Raw genomic sequence first — 23,096 nt, 5'->3', positions numbered from 1 at the left:
CCCAAGCATGAAGAGGGAGAACCTACTGCCTTTGTTGTCCAAAGCAAGAAGCAAAAAGGAAAAAGAGGTCATCACTTTTCAAGAATGTCTGCTCCTAGTTCCTATAAATGGAACGGGGACTTATCAAAAGTTCAATGCTACAACTACCATAAGCATGGCCACTATGATCGTGACTGTCCAGAAGATAGAAGAGCACCAAGATCCAACTACAAAAATTGTAGCAACAACTTTGTATCTGATTATGCAAGAAGAAGAGAAGCTCCTACTATTCGTAAAGAAAACTATCGTTCTTCCAAGACTTCAAGGAACCCAAGAGATGATAATAATGCAGTTGAAACACAATCGCAGTACTTGATCATTTATGTTCTTTCTAGTTCCTCTCCCGCAGATTCTTGTAAAAGTTGATAACTCTACATATCCTATAAAGGGATCTAGTTCTATTTATTTTTATCTAAATCAAGGTAAAATTATATCTCTTCAAGAAGTTTTGTATGTACCTAGTTTGAAAAAGAATCTTGTATCTATATCTGCCTTAGAAGACAAAGGAATGAAAGTTTTTTTCATAAATGGAAAAGTTCTCACTTGGCCAATGAGATCTCGCATGAGAGATGCCTTCACTATGGGATTGAGATTTGAATGTCTTTATAAAGTCAATGGAAGACCAATCCATGATTTGATTCATGATATTAATCATCAATGTGAACTTTGGCATTGAAGGTTAGCTCATTTGCACTATAAAGCATTGCCTCATGTGAGAAAGATGGTTTCCGAAATGCCTGAAATTAGAGTGGATCATGATTGGGTCTGCCAAGGGCGTGCAAGTGGAAAACATGTGAAGTGACCATTCCCTTTAAGGAAAATCAAAACCAGCCAGATACTTCTTCTTATACATTTTGATTTATGTGTACCTATGTTGGTGGCTACATGTATTATATAATCTTTGTGGATGATTTTTCTCGCAAGACATGGATTTTCTTTTTGAAAAACAAAAGTCAAGCATTTAACATGTTCAAAGACTTCAAAACTTTGGTAGAAAAGCAAATTGGAAAGCATATTAAAGTCTTCAGAGCTAACAATGGAGAGAGTTCACTTCAAATGATTTCATTGACTTCTGCAAAGAAGTTGGAATCAGGAAAGAGACCACCTAAGAAACTGGATTCGTGCCTAGGCCCCCTCATGTCCCGAATCAGGTGAATCAGACACGATTCGGTGGGACACGTGTCCTCCGGATCATGTCCCGATTTTTGGACTATTGTGCTGTCGTAAAAGGCGGATTTGGGCCATTCTAACATCACATTTCTCATTTTCTCTTGTTGTGGGTTTGTTGTGGGTGTGTGAGAGCGAAGAGAAAAGGTTGTGGGAGCATTTTGGAGGCGATTCAAGCAACAGGTAAGTGCATTTTGTCTCTATTTTTTTTGAATTTTTATTACATCAATCTGCATGTGCATTTTTTTTTATACAGCATTCATGGCTCAATCAAGGGAAGCAAGGAAGGGCCAAAGGAAGGGGAAGAATGTCCCCATTAAAGATGCCCCTCCTGTTCCAATTTCATCAAGGTCTGCAAGTGTTCCCTCTATTGGAAGTGGGGCTGCGACAGTAGCTTCAAATGTTGAGGGACGACAACAGCCTCAGGATAACAAATATCTCTTGTGGAAATATGTCACATGAGAGCAAGGGCTAGGCAGCAAGATGAAGGGAGGAGGCAATGTTGCTTGGAAATAAAACTATTGCAACAATCATTTCATGAGCATATATTACCATGTGAAAGCTCATTTGTTGGCTTTACCAAATTGTGGAATTGTGGCATGTACACAGATGTCTTTAGCTAAGAGAAAAGAAATGGAAAAAGAGACCAATATTGGTATGGCAAAGGTGGCTGCAACATCTTAAAAAACAAGAATGATGATCCCCTTCCATTCTCGAGGAAAAGAAGCAATAAATTTCCATTTGAGAGTTCTGGTGGGGGACAAGCAGCAAAAAGAAAGGCAATGGCACTTGGTCCAATGGACAAGATTTTTCAGAAAGAGAAACGAGAAGAGCTTGATCTCACCATTGCATTTTTTTCTATCAGAACTTCATATCCTTTAATGTTGCACGCTCACCTTTATTTATTGAGATGTGTCGAGCTCTAACTCAAGGGGATCCATCAGGGTATGTGCTTCCTGGGTTAGAGAAGCTTAGAACCACATTGTTGACAAAAGCAAAAAAAGAGGTGGACAAAATGCTTGAGCCTATTAAATCAGCATGGCCAACATCTGGGGTTAGCATTGTTTCTGATGGATGGACAGATTCAGCGTGACGTCGTGTCTTCCTTGAATGGTCTAGTTTCCTTGAAATTAATGGATGCACTTGGACAATACAAGGATGCACAATATATGGGTGAGTTGTTTATTAAAGTTATTGAAGATATAGGTGTTGATTCTTGAGTGCAAATCATTATAGATAATGCACATGTTTGCAAGGTTGTTGGCATGATTGTGGAAGCTAAATATCCACAAATATTTTGGACACCTTGCATTGTCCATTCTTTGAATTTAGCACTTAAATCTATTGCTTCTGATGTGCTTTGGACTGGAAGCATTATTGAGGATGCACAGCATATCCGCAACTTTGTACAAAATCATACAAACGCCCTCACTATCTACAAGGAGTACACCAATCTATCACTGTTTAAGATTACGGATACACGGTTTACCTCTTCATTCATTATGTTGAAGAGGTTGAGGGAGGTCAAGGCCGCTCTTAGGGCCATAGTTATTTCAAAGTTTTGGTCTTTTTGGAGAAAGACAAATCAAGCAGTCTCAAAAAGAGTGAAGGACGCAGTGTTAGATGATGCTTCGTGGGAGAGGGTAGATCTACTTATTCAGATTATGGACCCTATCATTTCTTTGCTTCGAATTGCAGATACAGACCAACCCATCCTAGGAGAGGTTTATGAGAGATGGGATTCCATGATTGAGTCTGTGAGGAGCATTATTTTACAGAGTAAGTGCCCTGAGTATGAGACATCATCAGAGGCCTTCTTCACCACCATACAGGATATTCTTGTCAGCGGATGGGGCAAGAATTGCACATCTTTACATTGTTTGGCTCACTCATTGAACCCAAAATACTATAGCCATGAGTGGCTGAATGGTGGACCTTCCCGTAGATTCCCTCCCCACATGAATGGTGAAGTTTCACAGGGGAGGAAAGATGCATTGAGGCAGATTTTTTAGGATAGAGCTTCTCTTGATGAGGTGGAGGATGCCTTTGCAAAGTTTTCCACTCGCACTGGTCGATTTGCAGGATATGATGTGATTAGAGACAAGGGACCTAAGAAGCCCTATTCTTGGTGGGCAACTCATGGGGCAACAAGACCTCCTCTACAACAGTTAGCCATGAGGATCCACTCTCAGGTGACTTCATCCTCTTGTTGCGAGAGGAATTGGAGCACATATGGGAATTTGTATAGTGTCAAGAAGAGCAGGCTTGAGCAGTCCAGGGCAAAGACAATGGTGTATGTGCACCAACCTTCGTCTTATTTACAGGTAGAGGGATGAGTGGTTGAAGGGAAAGACAAAGATGTGGGATGTCTTTCGTGATGATATGGGTTTGGACAGCAGTGTTGAGTTGACATTGGCCAACTTGGATCTTAATGAGCTAGTGCTAAAGCCTATCACTTTTAATGATGGTGATACTGTAGAGGGGTCATCCTCCACACCAGCAAATGCAGAGATGACAATGGCTAAAGAAGAGGAGGATGCAGCAAAGGAGAGTAGTGGTGACCATGATGATGAGTACAATGATGTTGATTTTGAAAATGAGGATTGATGACTCATGAGCTACCTATTGCCTTGAGGCTTGTAGTTGTTTTGTATTTGCTATTTCTATTTGCCATTGGCATTGCTACTACCTATGTAACACATTTTGATTTTGATGACTTAATGAGAAAACTATAGTATCTTGTCTTTCTCCTATTGGATCATCGATGAAATGTATTGTCACAATTGTATATATATATATATATAATTATATATATATATATATTTTAAATATATATATATATAATAAAATAATATATAACGTGTCTGTGTCCAACACTCGAATACTCATGTCCCGTGTCCCCGTGCGAAGTGACTTAGAAGACCACCATACCATATAACCCAGAACAAAATGGTGTACGGAAAGAAATAACGGAACTATCATGGAAGCAATCAAAGCTATGTTGCATGATCAAAAGCTACCCAACTTTATATGGGGAGAAGTTGCTAACACTATTGTCTATGTCCAAAATAGATCTTCACACCAAGCCTTAAATAACAAGACTCCTAAAGAAGTCTTCAATGATGAAAAGCCCAAGGTTGGGCAATTGAGGATTTTTGGTTGCCCTGTATACTTTCATGTGCCAAAGGAAAAGAGGAACAAGCTAGAAGCTTCAGGTAAGAAAGGTGTGTTTGTTGGTTATTGTGAAAATTCTAAAGCTCACAGAATATACGTACCTGGTCAAAGAAATATAGAATTTAAAGAAGATGTAATATTTGATGAAGATGCAGCTCTTGGAAAGGTAAGAGACACTCCGTCTTCCTCCTGCTAATGTTGATAGGAAAGATGATGCCTTTGAAATTCAAGAAGATCCTAAACCTAACCCTAATCTTGTTGATGAACCCATGGAAACCTTGGATCCTCCTCCATGTGATCCTCCTGCTAGAAAGAGACCATTATGGCTTCATGACACTTTACAGGATGTCGATAGACATGATGCCCCCAGAGGAACCTTCAAAGAAAACAAGAAACCATGTTGGTTCCAACGACACGTAGCCATGAGCAACATTATTCAGGCTGAACCATGGACTTTTGAAGAAGCAACGAAATATCAAGTATGGAAAGATGCAACGACAAAGAATATGAGTCCATCATACATAATGATGTATGGGAAGTAGTTCCAAGACCCAAAGGTAAGTCTATTGTGACTTCTAAATGGTTGTATAAAATTAAACATGGTGCAGATGGCAGTATTGAAAAATATAAAGCTAGATTTGTGGCTAGAAGTTTCTCTCAGAAAGAGGGAATAGACTATGATGGTATTTTTGCACCTGTTGCCTGATATACTACCATCCGATCTATTGTGGCTCTAGTTGCTAGCTAAGGATGGACACTTCACCAAATGGATGTGAAAACTGTTTTTCTACATGGCTTCCTCAAGGAGTAAGTATTTGTGGAGCAACCACAAGGCTTTGAAGTACATGACCCAAAAACTCGTGTGAGTAGAGTCTAGACTAAAGAAAGCTATTTATGGATTGAAGCAAGCCCCAAGATCTTGGTGTGCCCGCATTGATAGCTTCTTGAAGAATCTTGGTTTTTTCAGAAGCAATCCTAATCCAAATCTCTATTTCAAAACGGTCCAAGGTATTTCTTTTGTTTTGATGACTTATTCTTGATAGGTGGAGAACCTCTTATCCTCCAGTGTAAGAGGGAGTTAGATTCTGAATTTCAAATGAAAGATATATTGAGAAACATAGGGGCAACAAGATTAGGTGATTTCTCTTTCTTTGATAACTACTTGTCGTATATTTTTACTTAACTTGAATAGCTTCTTCTTTCAATTGATTATTATTAGTGTTTTCTTCAACAAACAGCTACCAAACCATAAAAAACAATAAGACAAAGGACACAAGATATAGGTGATCAGCCAGGGCCAAAACCTCTCCAACTGAGAGGAAAACCCACAAGAATTCTTCTCTTCTTATAGAACTTCAATTGACGAATTCCAAGACCTAAACCCTCGACCAAGGTCCAAGACTCCTCCAAGACCAAGTCAACCTTCCTTCTTGATTTGCACAAACTCACAAGAATTCTTCTCTTCTTATAGAACCTCAATTGACGAATTCCAAGATCTAAACCCTTGACCAAGACTCCTCCAAGAACAAGTCAACCTTCCTTCTTGATTTGCACAACTTCCAGCAACAAACTTCAACTTTCCAGCAACTTTGACCCTAGCGACAATTTCTGCAACTTCGGCCTAGTAGATTCACAACTTCGACCTTGATTCAGATTCATAACTTCTACCTTGCATCTTCACAGCTTCGACCTAGAAGCAGCTTTACAACTTCGACATCGTAGCTTCACAGCTTCGACCTAGAAGTAGCTTCACAGCTTCGATGTAGCTTCAGAATTTTATCTTATCCAATAATTGTAGAAACCCTAACAAAAGAGAGAGAGAGAGAGACCCAAAACTTCGATCTTGTTCTTCTTCTTCGTCCTTTTCCAGCTTCTATCTTGAGGAGATCGAATTTGCTTGAGTGTGTGTCCAAATGAGGTCGATTTCCTTCTTATATATAGGCTTTTGAGGGGTACGAATTGCTATCTCTAGGCCGACTTGATCTTTGTGCCATGACGAGGTCTTAGAGGATCTTTTGACTATTTTGACTCAAATGAATTTTCTTTACAATATGTAACATGCCCAAATGGGTCTTCAATACATGACAATGACTTAATTGACTTTATGACAAAGTTACAAACCTAGAAGCACTCAATGGGTGCTTGATCTAGAAATAAATTTCCCTTGAGCATGAAACCCATGCCTCAAGAATAACAATAATAAATTTATGTTTCTAATTTCATTAAATACATAAAATCATGATTACATATGACATTATGAAGACCGAACCTAGTTACATATTTCAATAAGATCATTTAATGCAATACTTTTTGGGCCTAGATGTATGGCAAAGACCTAGTGAGATTCTCCTTTCTAAAGGAAAATATGTTAAGCTACTGGAAAGATTTGGTACGACAAAATGTAGGTCCATGAATACACCAATGGAAATGAATTTCAAGAAGTTATGTGGTGACGTTGCAAGCCTTGATTTGACAAATCCTTCTTAGTATCGACAACTGATTGGGGCACTGATGTGCTTAGTGAACACTAGACCGGACATAAGTTTGTGGTCAATACTATGAGCCAATATATGATTAATCCATCACATGCACACTGGATTGTTGCAAAGCAAATGTTAAGATACCTGCATGGGACGATCAATCTTAGATTGAGATATATTGCTGAAAATGTGAGACTACATGGGTACTCTGATGTTGATTGGGCTAGCAACTCTACTGACAGAAAGAGCACATCTAGATGTTGCTTTAGCTTGGGATCTGCCATGATATCTTGGATGAGCAGAAAATAGAAGTTTGTAGCCCTTAGCACAGTTGAAGTTGAGTACATTGTTGCTAGCATGGCTAGCTGTGAGGAAGTATGGAAGAGAAATCTATTTGGAGAGTTGTTTGACAATAATATACTATGACAATAAGAGTGGGATTCGACTTGCAGAAAATCATGTGTTCCATGACAAGTCCAAGAAAATTGAGATTAAATATCACAATATCTGGAATATGGCACATAGAGACTCCATCATATTGTGGTTGATGATCAGATAGTTGACATACTTACCAAGCCTTTGTCGAAAGGGAAGTTCTTGGTATTCAAAGAGCAGCTTAGACTGACAGATGTGACCCTTCCTAATGGGGGCAGTGATGGATGATCAAGAACACTAAGCCATGCTCTTCCTCTTGTTTGAGCTCCCAAGTTGGGAATGGAGCTAGGAGAGCTTCTAGGGTTGAGGGAACTCTTGACTGTAGGTTGTGCCCGATCCTTGTCATGTGTTAACAAGTGGTAATCGCCCCTTCCATCAATTTTGGGACTTTCCAAGAGTGTACCCCAGTATGCATCCTACCCACAAGTTGGGCTTGTTGGGATTGCCACCCATCTGGCCAATGGGTATGGTAAAGCTTGGTTATGCGCGATCCTTGTCATGTGTTGACAAGTGGTAATCCCCCCAAGCAGAGATGAGACTTGGTTGTGCATGATCCTTGTCATGTGTTGACAAGGGGTAACAGTAAATACCCCCAAGTAGAGATGAGACTTGGTTGTGCGTGATCCTTGTCATGTGTTGACAAGTGATAATCCCCCCAAGTTTGTGTCAAGGTGGGAAGATCAGTGGATATAGGGTGATAGATGAATCTCCCCTATGATGATTCTTCTTCATTAGATTGAGACATCATTTCTCCATAGCAAAGATGAATAGAGATAAGCAGAGAAAGTAGAGATCCTTGTTGCAGAAAGAAATTCCTCCCTAGCTAAGAGGGAGTATTGAAAATTGGCAGCTCAAGCATGAATTTCCTTAAATAAAATCTCATTTCTGACAATTCTGGAGTTACTTTCTAAAAATAGAACGTGTCTAGCATCTCAAGTATGACTTTACAAAAATAGTAAATCGCCTTGCATCAATTGGTAATCAAGTATAGTTGAAGGAAAACCACTTAACTTATCAATAATCAATCCTAATAGTTCAATCTTGATTTAATCATCAATATTATTATTATTATTATTTATGATACCATGATATTATTATTATTATTATCGTTTATGATACCATGATATTATTATTAAAGGAATTACTAGTCACCTTACCTTCATCACCTCAATCACTTCGCACCTCTCTCCTTGATGACCCGCATGGCACTACGTAACTCTCTCTCTCTTAATGATACGTTACACTCTCTCTTACGCACTCATTAAAGACATGGCCTATTCTTCTTACACTCATTAAAGGCATGTCATAAAATATTCCTCTTACACTCTCTTTAATGCATATGTTACAATCCCCTTAACTAAGGCATGTGTTCCTCTCTTAATGGCATAAGTTAATAAGGCATGTATTTCTCTCTGTGAAAATTCTATCACTGCAGCAACTGATTTACTTTTCCTACTTATTTCACCACAAGTTATTCATGAAATTACTTCAACAAATATTAAAATAAATATTGTTGCAGATATCACACTGTAATACACAAACAAACATAATAATCAACACATTGACACAGTTATTTTGGACTAATGTCCCCGGAAAAACCCAATGTGGGAAAACCGATGTAGCAAGGGAGGATTTTATTATTCAGCAATTTTCTAGTACAACAGGGTGCCAAACTGGCTTACCCACAGATAGACAAATTTTCCAACACTTCTTCTAAACCTAGTGTCGGCCTTACTAACCTTTGCGTGACCTGAAACCCTCTGCGTCAAACTGTTGAGACTCTGCGCAGCCTCTCTGGCCCTCTACGTCACTCCTACAACCTCTGCGTGGATGACGCAGGCCTTGTTGGCTCTGCGCAATCTCTATTGCCTCTACGTGGCTTCCTTTGGCCCTGCATCTGCTTCTTCTGCCTCTGTGTTGATCTCTCGTCTCTCTATTCTGTACTTGCTGCCTTCTGACTGCTCTCCAGACCACTGGTTCAATTTCTCAGCTAACCCCGCTCCAGAAATTGAACTGACTGGTTTCCCTCGGTATGCTCTCCAAGTGACCCTCAAGCCTCCTCTTATACTTTTCTCGTTGACAAATCAACAGCCAAGATTAAGTCCCTAATCAACAGTTAAGATTAGATTTGGCTTGATCCATGACTTTTGGACCATTCTAACACAGTTTTATATTAATACACATTAATATTTTATTTTCCCTAAGTTTAGACTTAGGGACTCCATTAAAAATATTAATTATTTTAATATCTCTCAAACTTATTAGAATCTACCCAAACCCTTTCTGGGTATTGGAGATCTCATGTGCTTTAGCCTCTCCACCAATTTTCGTGGCCAAAGCACATTTGATGCTACCCCAAATCAACACTCTCGTTAATCGCATGAGTTACACTCCCCTAAATAGCATATGTTACTCTTCCTCAAGGCATGCGTAATGCTCCTCCTTTATGACAAAAATCCATTGCTTCTCCTATATATGTATCTCATATCATCTCTTCTCCTCACTACTTGTGTGCATTGTGAAAGAGGAATTTGAACTTGAGGGAGAGAGTTGGAGAGACTTGAAGAAGGTTATGAGAGAGATAGAGACTTGGAGAGTAAGAACAGAACTTGCTGAGCCAACGCTGATTCAGTGCTTCAACGTTTCAATGTTGATTCAGTTGATGGGAAGGTTGATTCAATGTTTGCATCTGTTGCTGCTATCAGTTATCTTCATGCTACAGCTTGTTCAAATTTGGATGAACTTACTCATTCTCTTGATCTCTCATTGTACTTTGTATCTTTGTTGAACAATTGATATCGAATAGAAGAAGAATCTGGTTGGGTTTTCCCTTTGTGAGTTTTGCCCTGATTATTGGACCTAAATTCTTTGTCTCTCATTTTGTTCTTGGTTGTCTTCTATTGTGCATTTGGTTTATGTTTTATCTACAATTGTTTAACTAATATTCGGCAGAAAGAAGTTTTTGAAATAAGTAATTGTTTCAACATAAAACATCAAAATTTCAACAACCTCAACCAGCACCATCACCATGTAATGAATGCTCTAGTTACAGGCACTCATTACATTTCAGTTATGGGTTGTCCAACAGGGATCCTCCTTGGGCAATTCATTCCTTGGTTCACGTACATTATCATGGAGTCTCTATATCCTGCATCAATGTGGCATCTTGCTCCCTGGCATGTTTAACTTTGCATTATGTCTCTTTTGAATTTCAAAGGCATGGTTTCCATTTCCTCCTCTTGATTTATCCCTTTATCCAACAGAGTTGACAGCAATCCTACTGCAACTCTGAGTCATTATCTCTAGCCACCTCTGCATTTCTTCGACTCCCTTGCCAATTTTCTCCTCCTCCATTCCTATTGTGATGTCACTCTGGTTTATCTCCCCCTCATCTATGTCCTAAGCTCAAAATTGCCTTTTGGCCCCTCTTTGTCCCAACTCATCCCATTTTCGCGTACCTCTTCCCCTTTGCTCTACTCTATTTCGTAGTGTTTCTCCCTCCCATAGCTCCTGAAGCTCCCAAATCCATATCACAATAGTCACCATGTCTCGTAGGGCCACCAATCCTCCGAGTCAAAGCTCTGGCAGAAGATTCCCTCCACCTTGCACTCATGCTTAGGGAAGCACTAAAGTTGCAGCTAAAAGATACATATACCTCACTCCACGTTCGGTTCACGAAGAGATAGAAGATGTCGAGCGAGAAGCTCGAATTAAGCGAAGATTTCTCTCGAGTATTCAAGTGGAGGAAGATGTTGGCCAATGGGTTCCTAACACTTTGTAATATTCCTAATTGGAATTTAATAGCTAAAACCAAGCAATGCACTAAGAAAAATAAATAAACTAGAACTCATACACAATAATTAAAACACCAAAATGTCCAGCAACACAATCTGAGCCATTTTATTAATTTTATGATAAAAGAGTACATAAAATGAGCTGAAGTTTTGGAACCTGGGCTTGCTATGCAAGTTATGCAAACCCCATGTAGTACAACTATAATCTCAAGGAAATACTAGCCCAAACTGGTACTGTGCACTACCCAGAAAATTGATGTTGCTGCTGCTGGAATGGAATTGAAGATTCTGCCCTAAAGAATACTCGGATCACCTTGAAATTGCAGCTGCAGATTCCCCTCCAAAACCCCAGAAATACCCAGAAATGGTTTGGCCTAACTCCAAGCCAAAACTAAGCCCACCAAGTGATGCAAACTCCTCAGCTAACTAACAATTCGCCCTTCTATAAGAATGAGTATTTCAAGCCCGAATATTGCCCAAAAAATTCTATAAAATTAGTCGCAGACTCCTCTCAATAAACCCACAAAAACCCAGAAAGGGTTTGGGTTGAATCCAACGTGCCTCGGTGACCCCAAGAAATGTGTATGGTTCTAACTAGTTGGAAAAACGCCATGTAGAAATAATTCTGCTATACATGGCCAATCAATTACTATAAAAATCTCCTACAGGCCCTGCAAATCACTCCAAGCCTCTTATTTCTCCTTAGCCCAAACTTCCCAAATCTCCTTGTCAAAATGTATGCGTAGTAGTTGTCCAGAAACCCTAGAAATAGATAAATTCGGCCCTCCAAAATGTAGCACTCTCGGCCCTGCAAATCACCAAAGAAAAACTTGCCCTCCCAATGGATAAATCTCTGCAAATTCTTCAGCCAAACTCCACTATTTGCTAGCTTCTCTCAGCCCCTTTGAATTTCCTTTTGCACCCTAAGAGAAGCACGCTCCAGCTGGAAATGGTCTGCAATGTAGCTCCTAGAGAAGCCCTGAGATGGACTCCTTCTTACTCCCCTAGGGTGACACTCGAAGTTCATCGAAGGTAGAGGTGGAATTCTCGCTCGGAAATTCCTTGTGTTGAACAGCACGGTTGTCTTGGCTAAGCATCTCAAGAGAACTAATGTTGAAATTGTAAAATGACTAAAGATTCCCCAAATGAGAGCCTCCTTTCTCTATTATAATTGTTGGCCTCTCTCTCTCTTGTGGCCCCCACTTTCCAATAAGCTGCAATCTTGCCTTTTCACCCAAGCTCCTCAAGCCGAAATCATATCTAAAACTCGAACTACAAAATTGTGCTATGCCAGCACCTCCCCAATAAACTTCACTAATCTCCTCAAATGAAAATCAAAATTGGGGATATTACACACTTGCAACACTCGCACCAAGAACACTCAATATGTGCAAACCATGGATCTGTATTCGCAGTTGAAGACCATTATGGGAAAGGTTCTCATTGAAAGAAACAAATTTAATGAAGAAATCATCCTCTGCATTGATTCCCTACAACAAGTTAACAAAATGGACCACAAGCTCAACAAGTTTGACAAAAAAATTAGCTAATTTGGACCTTCAAAGTAGCAAGGAGGACATGGCCCCAGCGCCTATCCAGGTCGACTCTCCCAATAGTGATGATGTTTATCTTTAGTTTTTTGTTCTGAGGAACTTACAGTGGCTTTCCTAGATCAGGGAATAGATTTTTAGTTCTCTTGTTAGTATAGTTACTCTCAGATATGTACTCAATTCTTTAGTTATGTTTTATTATGTTTAAGACGTCCTTTGAAAACTTCAGACATGATTTTATATTTCCAATCTGGATTCCGTAGCGGCAAACCAGAAATACAATTTTTGTGTGTATGTGTATATATATATATATATGAAGGCCTAATTTACCAAATAAAAAATAAGATCAACAACCAAAATTATCAAAAAAGGCCACACCCCTTGCAAAGATTTGTAACTTGTTATACGTGGAGGTATTTGTACAATAATGTGCATAGGAGATTTAAGTTAAATAAACATCATGAAAGAGAAATCCTTTCCATTTAACAAAAATGTTTAAGGATTATATATCTTCGCATATAAAAATATGCCAAGTCAACTCTAGTGCATCAAATTTTATCATGTTCTATGCATGATGAATAAGCAAGTGAATTACTTGTAAATTTAGAATGGATTTAAAGCTAGGTGAACTTCAAATCACAAGGTCAATTCATCATGGTTTATTAGCAAGCTAATAAGGATGAGAGAAATGTTTAGAAGAGCAATAAGTAGGCAAAATAAGGCCCACTCTAAGAAGTGTGAAGCTAGAAGTCTCTGCCCTATATCAAAAGCCTACAAGCAAACTCACCTACTTTATGAAAACAAGTGTTGCCTTTTATACCTAAGTTATCTAACAACAATGGCTCCAAGGACATCTGACACTCAACTTTGCGTTCGAAATGAGATTCTACAATTAAAAATTATGTTGAAAATGTGTGTAATCTTCACTTGTAGTCACATGTTAGCTTACTACCTAGGTAATTGAGGCCCTTAATGGACCAACCTTTAGATAGTTAAACACACTTACTATATTTTATTGTGTTTTATGGTTGGGGTGTGTGCCCTTGTTTTCCAGGCCCATAACCCCCTTTTCAAGGGACAACTCACTTGAGTTGTGTATATATACACACCTCAAGCTCTCATTTGTATCTTCTCATTCAAGTATATTCATTCATTATTTTTCCTTAGGGAACCTATACTATTTTCCTTTGCTTGTGGTCCCTCTCTATTGGTTATGGTAAGATTATCTTGATCAAGTCATGGTATATAAACATTTTCTTGTGATCTATGTCAAGAGTTGTTACATTTTTAACATTTCTTCTTGTTGGATTAGGGTTTGTTATAAACATCACCATAGATCTACTATCTCTTATGATCTCAACAAGATTTGCGAAAACAGGATGAGATTTCATAGTCATAAAAACTATTCCACAACACCACAAGAGAGACTTATCTAACTATTATTACTAGTAGTTTTGTTATTCACATAACAAGGGAGGGGAAGGTTGAGCAAGAAAAATTTTAAATAAGCCATGACGTAGTGATCCAAATCCTCTAAGACAAAATTCGCAAAGTCCAACACCAATATTTTTTTAAGAGGTTGAAGACCGCCAATCATTGCAAGAAGATTAGGGAATATTTCAGAAAAAGGCTATATGGTGTGAACAGCATGTAGACAAGATCAAGACAAGAGACAACTTCTTGGAGGATGTCGATTAGATCAACTAGATCCAGGCATGCCCCCCAACTTCGATGAGTTGTTGCATTTCCTATAAATCCTTCAACAACACGAAAAAGTGGGGATGACACAACCAACTCAAACTAGCAAATACAACCAACAATTCAAAGTTAATGCATTACTTGCAATCTAACATTTGAAGGTCTACCAAATGCTACCCTACCTTATTTTAGTATTAACATGTCAAAATAATGAAATTATGTGGCCTTGTGATTTTGGTTTTTGTTCTCCACATTTTAATAATGCGCAACTATATCTTGGTTGCCATGGTGACTCCAAGGTCTTACAAGGAAAAGAAAGTAAAATCACTTTGAAGAGGAATTCACACTTTATGTAAAGGTAAATGTTATCAATTATTGTTAAAAGATGTTATAAAGAGTATGAGCATCTCGAATATAGTTAGGGTTCATAATCCTTTTGTATATTTAATAAAAAAGATTTACTTCTATTTACAAATTTGTGTACTCACTAACTACACACACTCAATCAAGTTCACGACTATGCACTTATATCCCATGCCCAAGTGCAAGATTGTGCATCCCAAGCTCTTTCCTCACATCTACCTCGAATTTTGGGTGCTCCCTCTATCAAGGACATCTCCAGATTATCATAGGTGTGTCGGCCCCATAATTTTTGACAAATCTACCTATCATTATGTGTAACAACCCCCCTGACAAGGGTTATAAGGCCATTCCTCATGGTATTAGAGATACCTCCATATAGACTGTAATCACATGAGGAAACCTCATAATAGGTTGTTACAAGGTCATCTCTTGTGTTTACAAGTAGAGACAGTTGTAACAATAGGATTGAAGTTCAACCTTCATAACTACTTTACAACCCTTAACTCCAAAATGGTATGATAATAAGCAAACAAAGAAGAGGCCTCCTTCAAGTGATAAATAGGTCATGAACATATGCATAACAACAATAAAGAAGGTTTATAATCTAGATTTAGAAGAAGCACCGTCATCCAAAAACTCAAATTGCCTAATTTTCACATGGGCAGCGTTTGCTTATCACAATTGAAGCTTTGTGTGATAGAGGCATTGTAGCAAATAACTAATAAACTAGTTGGAAATTCATGGTGTACATGATCTAGAGCTATAAACATTTGCTATATGGTTACTCTTGCAAGTGGCCAATTCCTCAACCTAGAAGAAGAGTCAAAGTCCTTACAATTTTATTCATTCAAAGAATAGAAACTAATTTGGATCTAAGTTGCTATTATTTTATTTTACACCCATAGTGCTTATCACCTTATTACTTGGAAAGTCCCAAGATAAAAGGAAGCTCATTCTAATAGATGGGACCACCTTATAAATGGCCTTGTGGAAGACGAGATCCAACTAAATAGCCTTATGGAGCTACCTAAAGTTACAAAGCCAATAAATGAGCCACGGCTTGATAAAATAAGATAAGATAATTTATTAATGTCCAACAAATGACAATTGAAGTAGGTTAATAAGACTAAAAGATACATCTAGTATGAATACAATGCAGAAGTGCAGAAGCAACTCCTTGGTAATGCTGAAAGTAATAGAAAGAAAGAAGAAGAAAAAGTGCAACATAGATAACAGTCTATCTAAGCTAATCACTAGGTCTACCCAAAAGATATATAACAATATCATAGGTGCAATGATATAGCGTGAGAATACAAAACTAGAAATCAAGACACCTTGATGATAATCAAGATAGAAAAAGAGAGAAGTGGAACATGTCACGCTCTCCTAGTCCTAATGATTAAAGGCAAGGGGGCAACCGAGGTACTAGTTTGTTGTCAAAGTCATTAGGCATCATAAGAGAATCCTATTGTACAATCCTAGGGGTGACATAGGAGTGAGGGAGCCCTGCTCTCCTTCCATCTCATGTTGAAAGAAAGAAGCTCCACATAGAACCTTAAGCCACTTTGTTGAAGCTAAGGGGTGGTTAAATGGGTGGGAGGTGCCCTGCTCTAGATCCATCTCGAACTTGTCTATTTGTCAATATGATAATGTGTGGTTTGTGGCCTAGTTTGCCACCTCGAGATGAGCCTCAAGGATGTTGATTAATGGCCAAGAGGGGAAACCTGAGATCTCACAACACTAAGGTCTAGAATACTTTGAAAATATGCTAGTTGTTTGTTGCATGTACTTGAAAACAACAAGTACATGCACAATATCTTCATTGAGGATCTAGATGATTTAGAATATGAATAAACTCAGTTGTCAACATTACTAACTAGTGCCTAGTCAATAATAATTTATCTCAAGAGTAAATATCATTGAGCATATGCTGCAATTATATAAATCTATGTTGCACTGGTTTTCGGGATGAGGGGATGCGTCCCCGGGAAGATTAGAGCACACCCAAATTTTTCAAGGGATGGCAGGTTGGGACAGGAATAATAATAATAATAATAATAATGTTAAAAAAAAGATTAAAAAAATAATATTCACCAAAGACATTTATAGTTGCTTCAAGCTTGGAAGCATAACAAACAATACTATATAATATTATGCGCAGCCCTTGCACTTGTTGAATCTAAAAAGCTCGAGCAATTTCGAGAAGGTCTGAGTGGCATTCCATTATTGGCCACTAGACATGAGCAAAATATAGTTTAAAACCTTAACTTTAGAAAACTAAAGTGTAACTATTTTCAATTTGCAATAAGGACCATGAAGAATCTATGAGACAAAGAACTGCCTTTGTAGCAATTTTCTTCCTCATATTTCTAGTTAATGATTATTATGTTAAAACATAGGAGGCATTCCTTGTCAATAGGTTTTGCACATTTTTACAACTTTCTTGAAAACCACTATAGAACACTTTGGTTCTGTAAACAGATTAAATTCGTATTTCAAATTAAGAATGTGATAAATAGAAATTTATTGAAACATTTAGTACCCAATTCAAGTCACTACTATCTGACTGTTTTCACAATGCTTGAGGTTGGGATGGTGGAAGCACTAGACTTGAAAGACTCCTGAAGAACCCATGTCCAATATGTGAACACTGAGATGACCCGAACAATGAGAAGAACAAGAGTAATAACTACAAGCACCAGCCCTTTGAAATCACCAACAACCCAATGCGGTACAAAAATAATGAATGGGAAAAATGATCATATTGTCCAGTCATCAATGTCCATGATTGTCAAAATTGAAGATATATGTCCAGAATATCCATAAAATCTGCCCAGAACAGCCCTGAAACCAGTCTAGAATGTCCTTGAAATCTGCTAGAAGACCTTGGGGATGGCCAACAAATCCCCAAATCCCCAGTACCCATTTTTTTTTGGGGAGGAGGGGTGGTAGTTTCGGGTCCCAATGCTACGCAGCTATAAATCTAAAATAATGATGGAAGCGTTGAAATTTGAAACACAGAATCTGAAATTTTGAGCAAAAAAAAATAGCAGTGTTAAACTACATCGGCCAGGAGTCGGACCATTATATATTTGAATTATACTCATTCTTAGAACACAGTGAAAGTATGTTGGAATGAGCTGGCATAAACAATGTAGGAAGACATGTGGAAATACTTAATACTTAAGACTTCGCACTCGAATTAGAATTGTGACATTGTCATTGTCATTAGTTAATATATTTTTTACATTTCAATTTGAACTATTACATTTATAAGTTCTTAGATCTATATTTTACTATTTTCCAATTTCATCTTTTCAAACCCATTTAAATACTTACATATATTTATGCATATGTAAAACTTTATAAGCGACTCACGCATCTATGCACCAAACTTATAAAAGAATAAAATATATAAATTGAATATTAATTGGGTCCATTGGAACTTAGGACAAGGCATTATGGGTGTATCTCCACAATAAAGCAGGGCAAAGCTAATGGTTACAATGTCATTCCCATTTAAGTCATTTTTATACAGCTTGAGTGGGCCTAATGGTTAATGATTAAGAGTATGTGTTTCCTCCTAAGAGGTCACAGGTTCAAAACCAGAGGGGTAGAGTATGTATGCCTTCGTACACATAGCAGTTATGGGTGTATCTCCACAATAAAGCAGGTCAAAGCTAATGGTTACAATGTCATTCCCATTTAAGTCATTTTCATACAGCTTGAGTGGGCCTAATGGTTAATGATTAAGAGTATGTGTTTCCTAAGAGGTCAGAGGTTCAAAACCAGAGGGGTAGACTATGTATGCCTTCGTACACATAGCAGTCAAATCGTTGTGGGAAGCAGTGTTTTTAAAACCAGAACCGGTGACCGGACCGGTCCACCTAATGAACCGGTTTACCGACCGGAACCGGTCTAACCGGGACTGGTTTGGTCTAAACGAACCGGTTTTTAAAAAATACATTAAATAATTAATTTTTAATGAAACAAAACTATTTTTAAGATGTAAAACCATGATTCCAAGCCAATAGAGACAAAATATGCAAAGTTTGCTCATTTATATACCATGCAAAGGTGAATATATCAAAATGGCACCGAGTGCAATACATATCATCGACCGAAGTGAAAAGCTTCAAATGATGCTAGCACTGTAACATATGAGAATATGGCAGTATTGTGCCATAAGTGTTTTACACCTTGCTACACAAAAGACTCAATGATCAACTTGATGTTAGTTCATGAATTATCACAAGAGTGTAGATAATTGCTTCAGGTTTTGTGTAGATCTGAGAAAAGGTTAACTATACCACACATAACTTTTTGTCAAGGATCAAATAGCTACATAAGTGAGCTTTTTCAACGATGCCAAGTATTGATGAACCTTAACCTCTAGATAGTGCTCAACATTGTTGCTTCTAGGTTTGTTAGGCTTTGAATTGACTTATATATTGCCTTATCAATGACTGCGAGTCGTTCTCAGGATTATTCAAGACCAATGCCACAACAATTAAGCTTCAGAGAATCTAGCAATCAAAAGACTCATAGATATGTCACAAAAACAATAAAACAGAGTCAACGAATCCCCTTCTGATTTACATTAAAAATCTTCAACTGACACTATCACTGCAAGAAATCCGAGCTCAAGACATTTCCTCAAGACGCCAAACACATGTCACAAAAATTGTCTTTCAACAAGCAAAATTTTCGAAGGTATGACAAGGGAATAGACTGTAATATGTGCTTCTTCAAGCCACCTGCGATACCCTTGTCAACCATTTTAAAAGAAAATAGCCCAATGCAAAATACAATCTCCAAGAAGATAGACGAGATCAAGGTTTGTTGAGATGTATGGTTATTGGAAACCCTAACTACAGTCACAGTTTAGTTTTGAATACGTCACAGGTCTTCACAAGATAGATGAATTGAGGTAACGTCCAAAAATTATTACAGTGAGCAATCTTGTTTTATGGTAAGGTTAACGTTCTTTTGAAGTGAGGCTGAGGAGACTTTGTGGATTAACTTCAGCTAAGCCCTAACCAAATCTCAGAGCCAAAGACAAAAAGAAACTCGCATCCACAGGAGACCATAAACCGGCGGGCTGTCCATAAACCGGTCGGTTTAGGGCGGAACCTTTGTGGATTAACTTCAGCTATGCCCTAACCAAATCTCAGAGCCGACGAAACTCGCATTCACAGGAGACCATAAACCGGCGGGCTGTCCATAAACCGGTCGGTTTAGGACGGAACCGGCCGGTTCCGCCCTAAACCGGCCGGTTTTGACCGGTTAGGGCAGTTTTTTGGGCAAATGAGGTGGCTAACCGGGTTTTATAGGCCGGTTCGGACCGGCCAGGCATCCAACCGGCCGGTTAGACCGGTTACCGGTTTTTGTGGCCGGTTTTTAAAACTATGGGGGAAGTGGGCTTCTTGTCCCACAAACAAACAAAGGGTCTCATACTCTGGCTTGGAGGTGACTTTAAAATTGGATAATAATAAAATAATAATATTCCCGTCTCCCCTTTTACTTCGTACACTTAGCAGTCCGATCGTTGTGCGGATCATTGTGCAGAAGTGGGTCCCTTGTCCCACAAACAAGGGGTCTCATACACCAATCTTGCTTGGCCGTGACCTTAAAATTGGATAATAATAAAATAATAATATTCCCCTCCCCTAAATGGGATTACTTATCAAAAAAAAATCAGGAACTTAATCACCTCACCAAGGGAGATGTTTAGATTTTTGCAAATACACTGCAAAATTTAGACATCAACCAATGGCAAAATCTTACATGATAAGCTCTTTCTTGAGAATCAAATAAAAATTATGCAAATTAAGTAAATAATAATAATAATAATCTAATTATAAGGTCAACGGGAGAAGGAACTATTTAGGAAGACATGCAAATTTGAACCAGTATTGAAAAAAGGTGGAAACTCAAACTACTACCAAAACAACTAAAAGAACACAAAATGAACTAAAAAGCAACTCTTACCTCTTCAAAAGTGCCTTCTGATACAGAATTAGAGGAGTCTGAAGAAACATGCACTTCAAGACTTGGAGTATTGCTATTCCCTGTTGCTTCATTAGCTCTTTCAGCATCATACTCGGAACCCGAAAACGATGACGTATCAGGGGGGCTGTCAGCTGGGATACCCTCTTCTGCTGAGTAACTCGGTATTTCTAGAGTCTGAGAATTTCCAACTCCATTGTTCTCGTTAAATTGTGGTGCTGATTGCGCAGAATCAGACTCCTCGTGTTCTTCGTGCCGAGACCTCTTAAAGGGGATTTCACGAATCTCATCGGACACTTCCTCTTCCTTCACTTCTCCTTCATCCCTTTTATGCTTTGTTTCAACGCGCGAAGTGTTTTCAATAGGGTTAGCAAGCAGTTCCTCGGAATTCAACTGGTTTTCACTTTCAAGAGCTTCCTCTTCATTCTCCATATTCAACTGGGTTTCACTTTCTAGGGGTTTCTCTTCGAATTGGGTTGCTCTTTCAAGGGCCTCCTCTTCATTCTTCCTAATCCATTGAGTTTCTTCTCCAGATGCTTTGTCTTCTTCAGGGGACTTCTCCATTGGGATAGTATGTGGATCTGATTGCATCTGGGTCTCCACTTCATGGGGTTTTAATTCACAGGGATTTTCTTCTTCATGGGGTTTTGGTTTTAAATCAGATGGTTCTTCTTCTTCATGGGGTTTTCCATTATGAATCTCCCTTTCATGGAGATTTTCTTCATCCTCAGAAGTTTCACCATGAATATTGTTTTTTTGAAGGGGATATTCTTCAGGTTGAAGTTCCTCGAAAGGTCTCTCCATACTTTCATTCTCAGCATTTTCTGCACTGAAATCACTAATATCCACCTCAATAGAAGGGAGCTCGGGTATAGCTGGTTCGGAATTTTCCATCACAGATGTTCTCTTGAAGCCCACAAGCGTCTTCTGGTACAATAAAGTATAGAATTTCCTCAAACAAATAAAGCTGCCCACCAGACAGCCCAAAGGAACAAAAAATGCAACACTGAGCGCCGATAAACACATTAAAGGAAGGAACAGAAATGGCAAGGCAGAAGCCAACGCTCCCCATAGCGTTAACTTCTTGCCAACTCTCCACAGTTTGTTGGCCATGTCTTTCACTCCCAAGCCTAAAACTTCAGTACCCAACTATCCATTTCATTGGACCTTGCATTCAAAACTTCAAAATGCTGACACTGTTACCTTACCTGACTCAAATTCTTGGAACCAGGACTGGAACTGGGCCACTATATGCATGATACTCTGGGCTTCCCAAGCGATACAAAGCATTTGTGCATCATAAAATGCTTTACAAAATCCCAAGACTGAAATTCTGATAATTCAATGGGGGTAAAGATTATTGTGGTTTTACTACTGTTAAGAATGGTCTTGAAAATATTGTATGTATTTCAATTGCAGCCGACTCTTCTGCAGACGTTATGCTCCTCGATTGACACTTCATCTGTGGTCATCAGTTACGTGGCTGGCCCACAATTAAATCAATAAAATATACCAAATCTTCTTTTTACGTTGAAAGACGGTTTCTATGACGTCATATCGATCATGTCCCCATTTGGACTAATTTGATTTATCCGATAAAAAGATGAGTCGCAATCCATGATGGAATTTGACGGCTATATATATATATATTTGTCTTTTCCGTGTGAAGTTTCATAATTTTTTTGACAAACTCCTCGCTAAATAGATTATCCTAAGAGTTAGCTACTAAAATATTTGCATAAATTTCTTTGTTGTCTTTGAAGGTCTCACATTCTAAAATGAAATGCTTTTATGTTTCCACTTTTCCTGAAGAACAAAACATACATACTCTTTCCTCCCACACTTCTTTTGGCATTTCCCAACGTTGTGTTTGATAACAAAGTTGATGAGAATTAGTCCTTAACTGAGCAATAAGAATGTTGGCTCTAAAAGAAATATTGGTCTCTATGTATGTTTTTTGTAGATGATTATGAGTGGGAGTTGATGAGAATTAGTCCTTAACTGAGCAATAAGAATGTTGGCTCTAAAAGAAATATTGGTCTTTATGCATGTTTTTTGTAGATGATTATGAGTGGGATTAAACACTTCAATATAGTACTTTTTCTTTCTCCGTGGCTCCTTATCCCAAATACGCTTGTGGAACTTATCGATAACAAAAGTTTTTATCTCTTTACTGTTTATGGGACATGTGTTCAAGCAAATACCTCATTCACTGAACCATTTGTTATTTTGTTGCATTAAGTCTTCTTTCTTTTGCACAATATGTCATTAAAGACAACCTTAGGTCATTTGCCCTCCTCCATTTGCTCAATTTTTTTTAAATACCTTATGACTCGCACCATAGCAATTGCTTCAATAGGAGTAGCCCATGTTTCGCTTAACAAGAA

At 38.3% G+C, this 23,096-nt stretch overlaps 1 protein-coding gene across 1 annotated transcript in view; it reads right to left on the bottom strand.

Annotated features, from left to right (window-relative positions):
- The window catches only part of LOC149240502 (uncharacterized), a 72,643-nt gene extending 50,522 nt beyond the window's left edge, over positions 1–22,121 (bottom strand). Inside the window, exon 1 of the mRNA XM_089373732.1 lies at positions 20,692–22,121. Within this exon, the coding sequence (XP_089229858.1) occupies positions 20,692–21,822 (1,131 nt within the window). The 5' untranslated portion in view covers positions 21,823–22,121. The remainder of the gene's footprint in view (positions 1–20,691) is intronic.
- Between the last annotated feature and the right edge of the window lie 975 nt (positions 22,122–23,096).

This window comes from Pinus tabuliformis, chromosome 8 (genome assembly GCF_031772625.1).
Source record: "Pinus tabuliformis cultivar Carrire ecotype Pingquan chromosome 8, CPIR1, whole genome shotgun sequence".
NCBI lineage: Eukaryota > Viridiplantae > Streptophyta > Pinopsida > Pinales > Pinaceae > Pinus > Pinus tabuliformis.
This window is presented reverse-complemented; position numbering and strand designations above follow the sequence as displayed.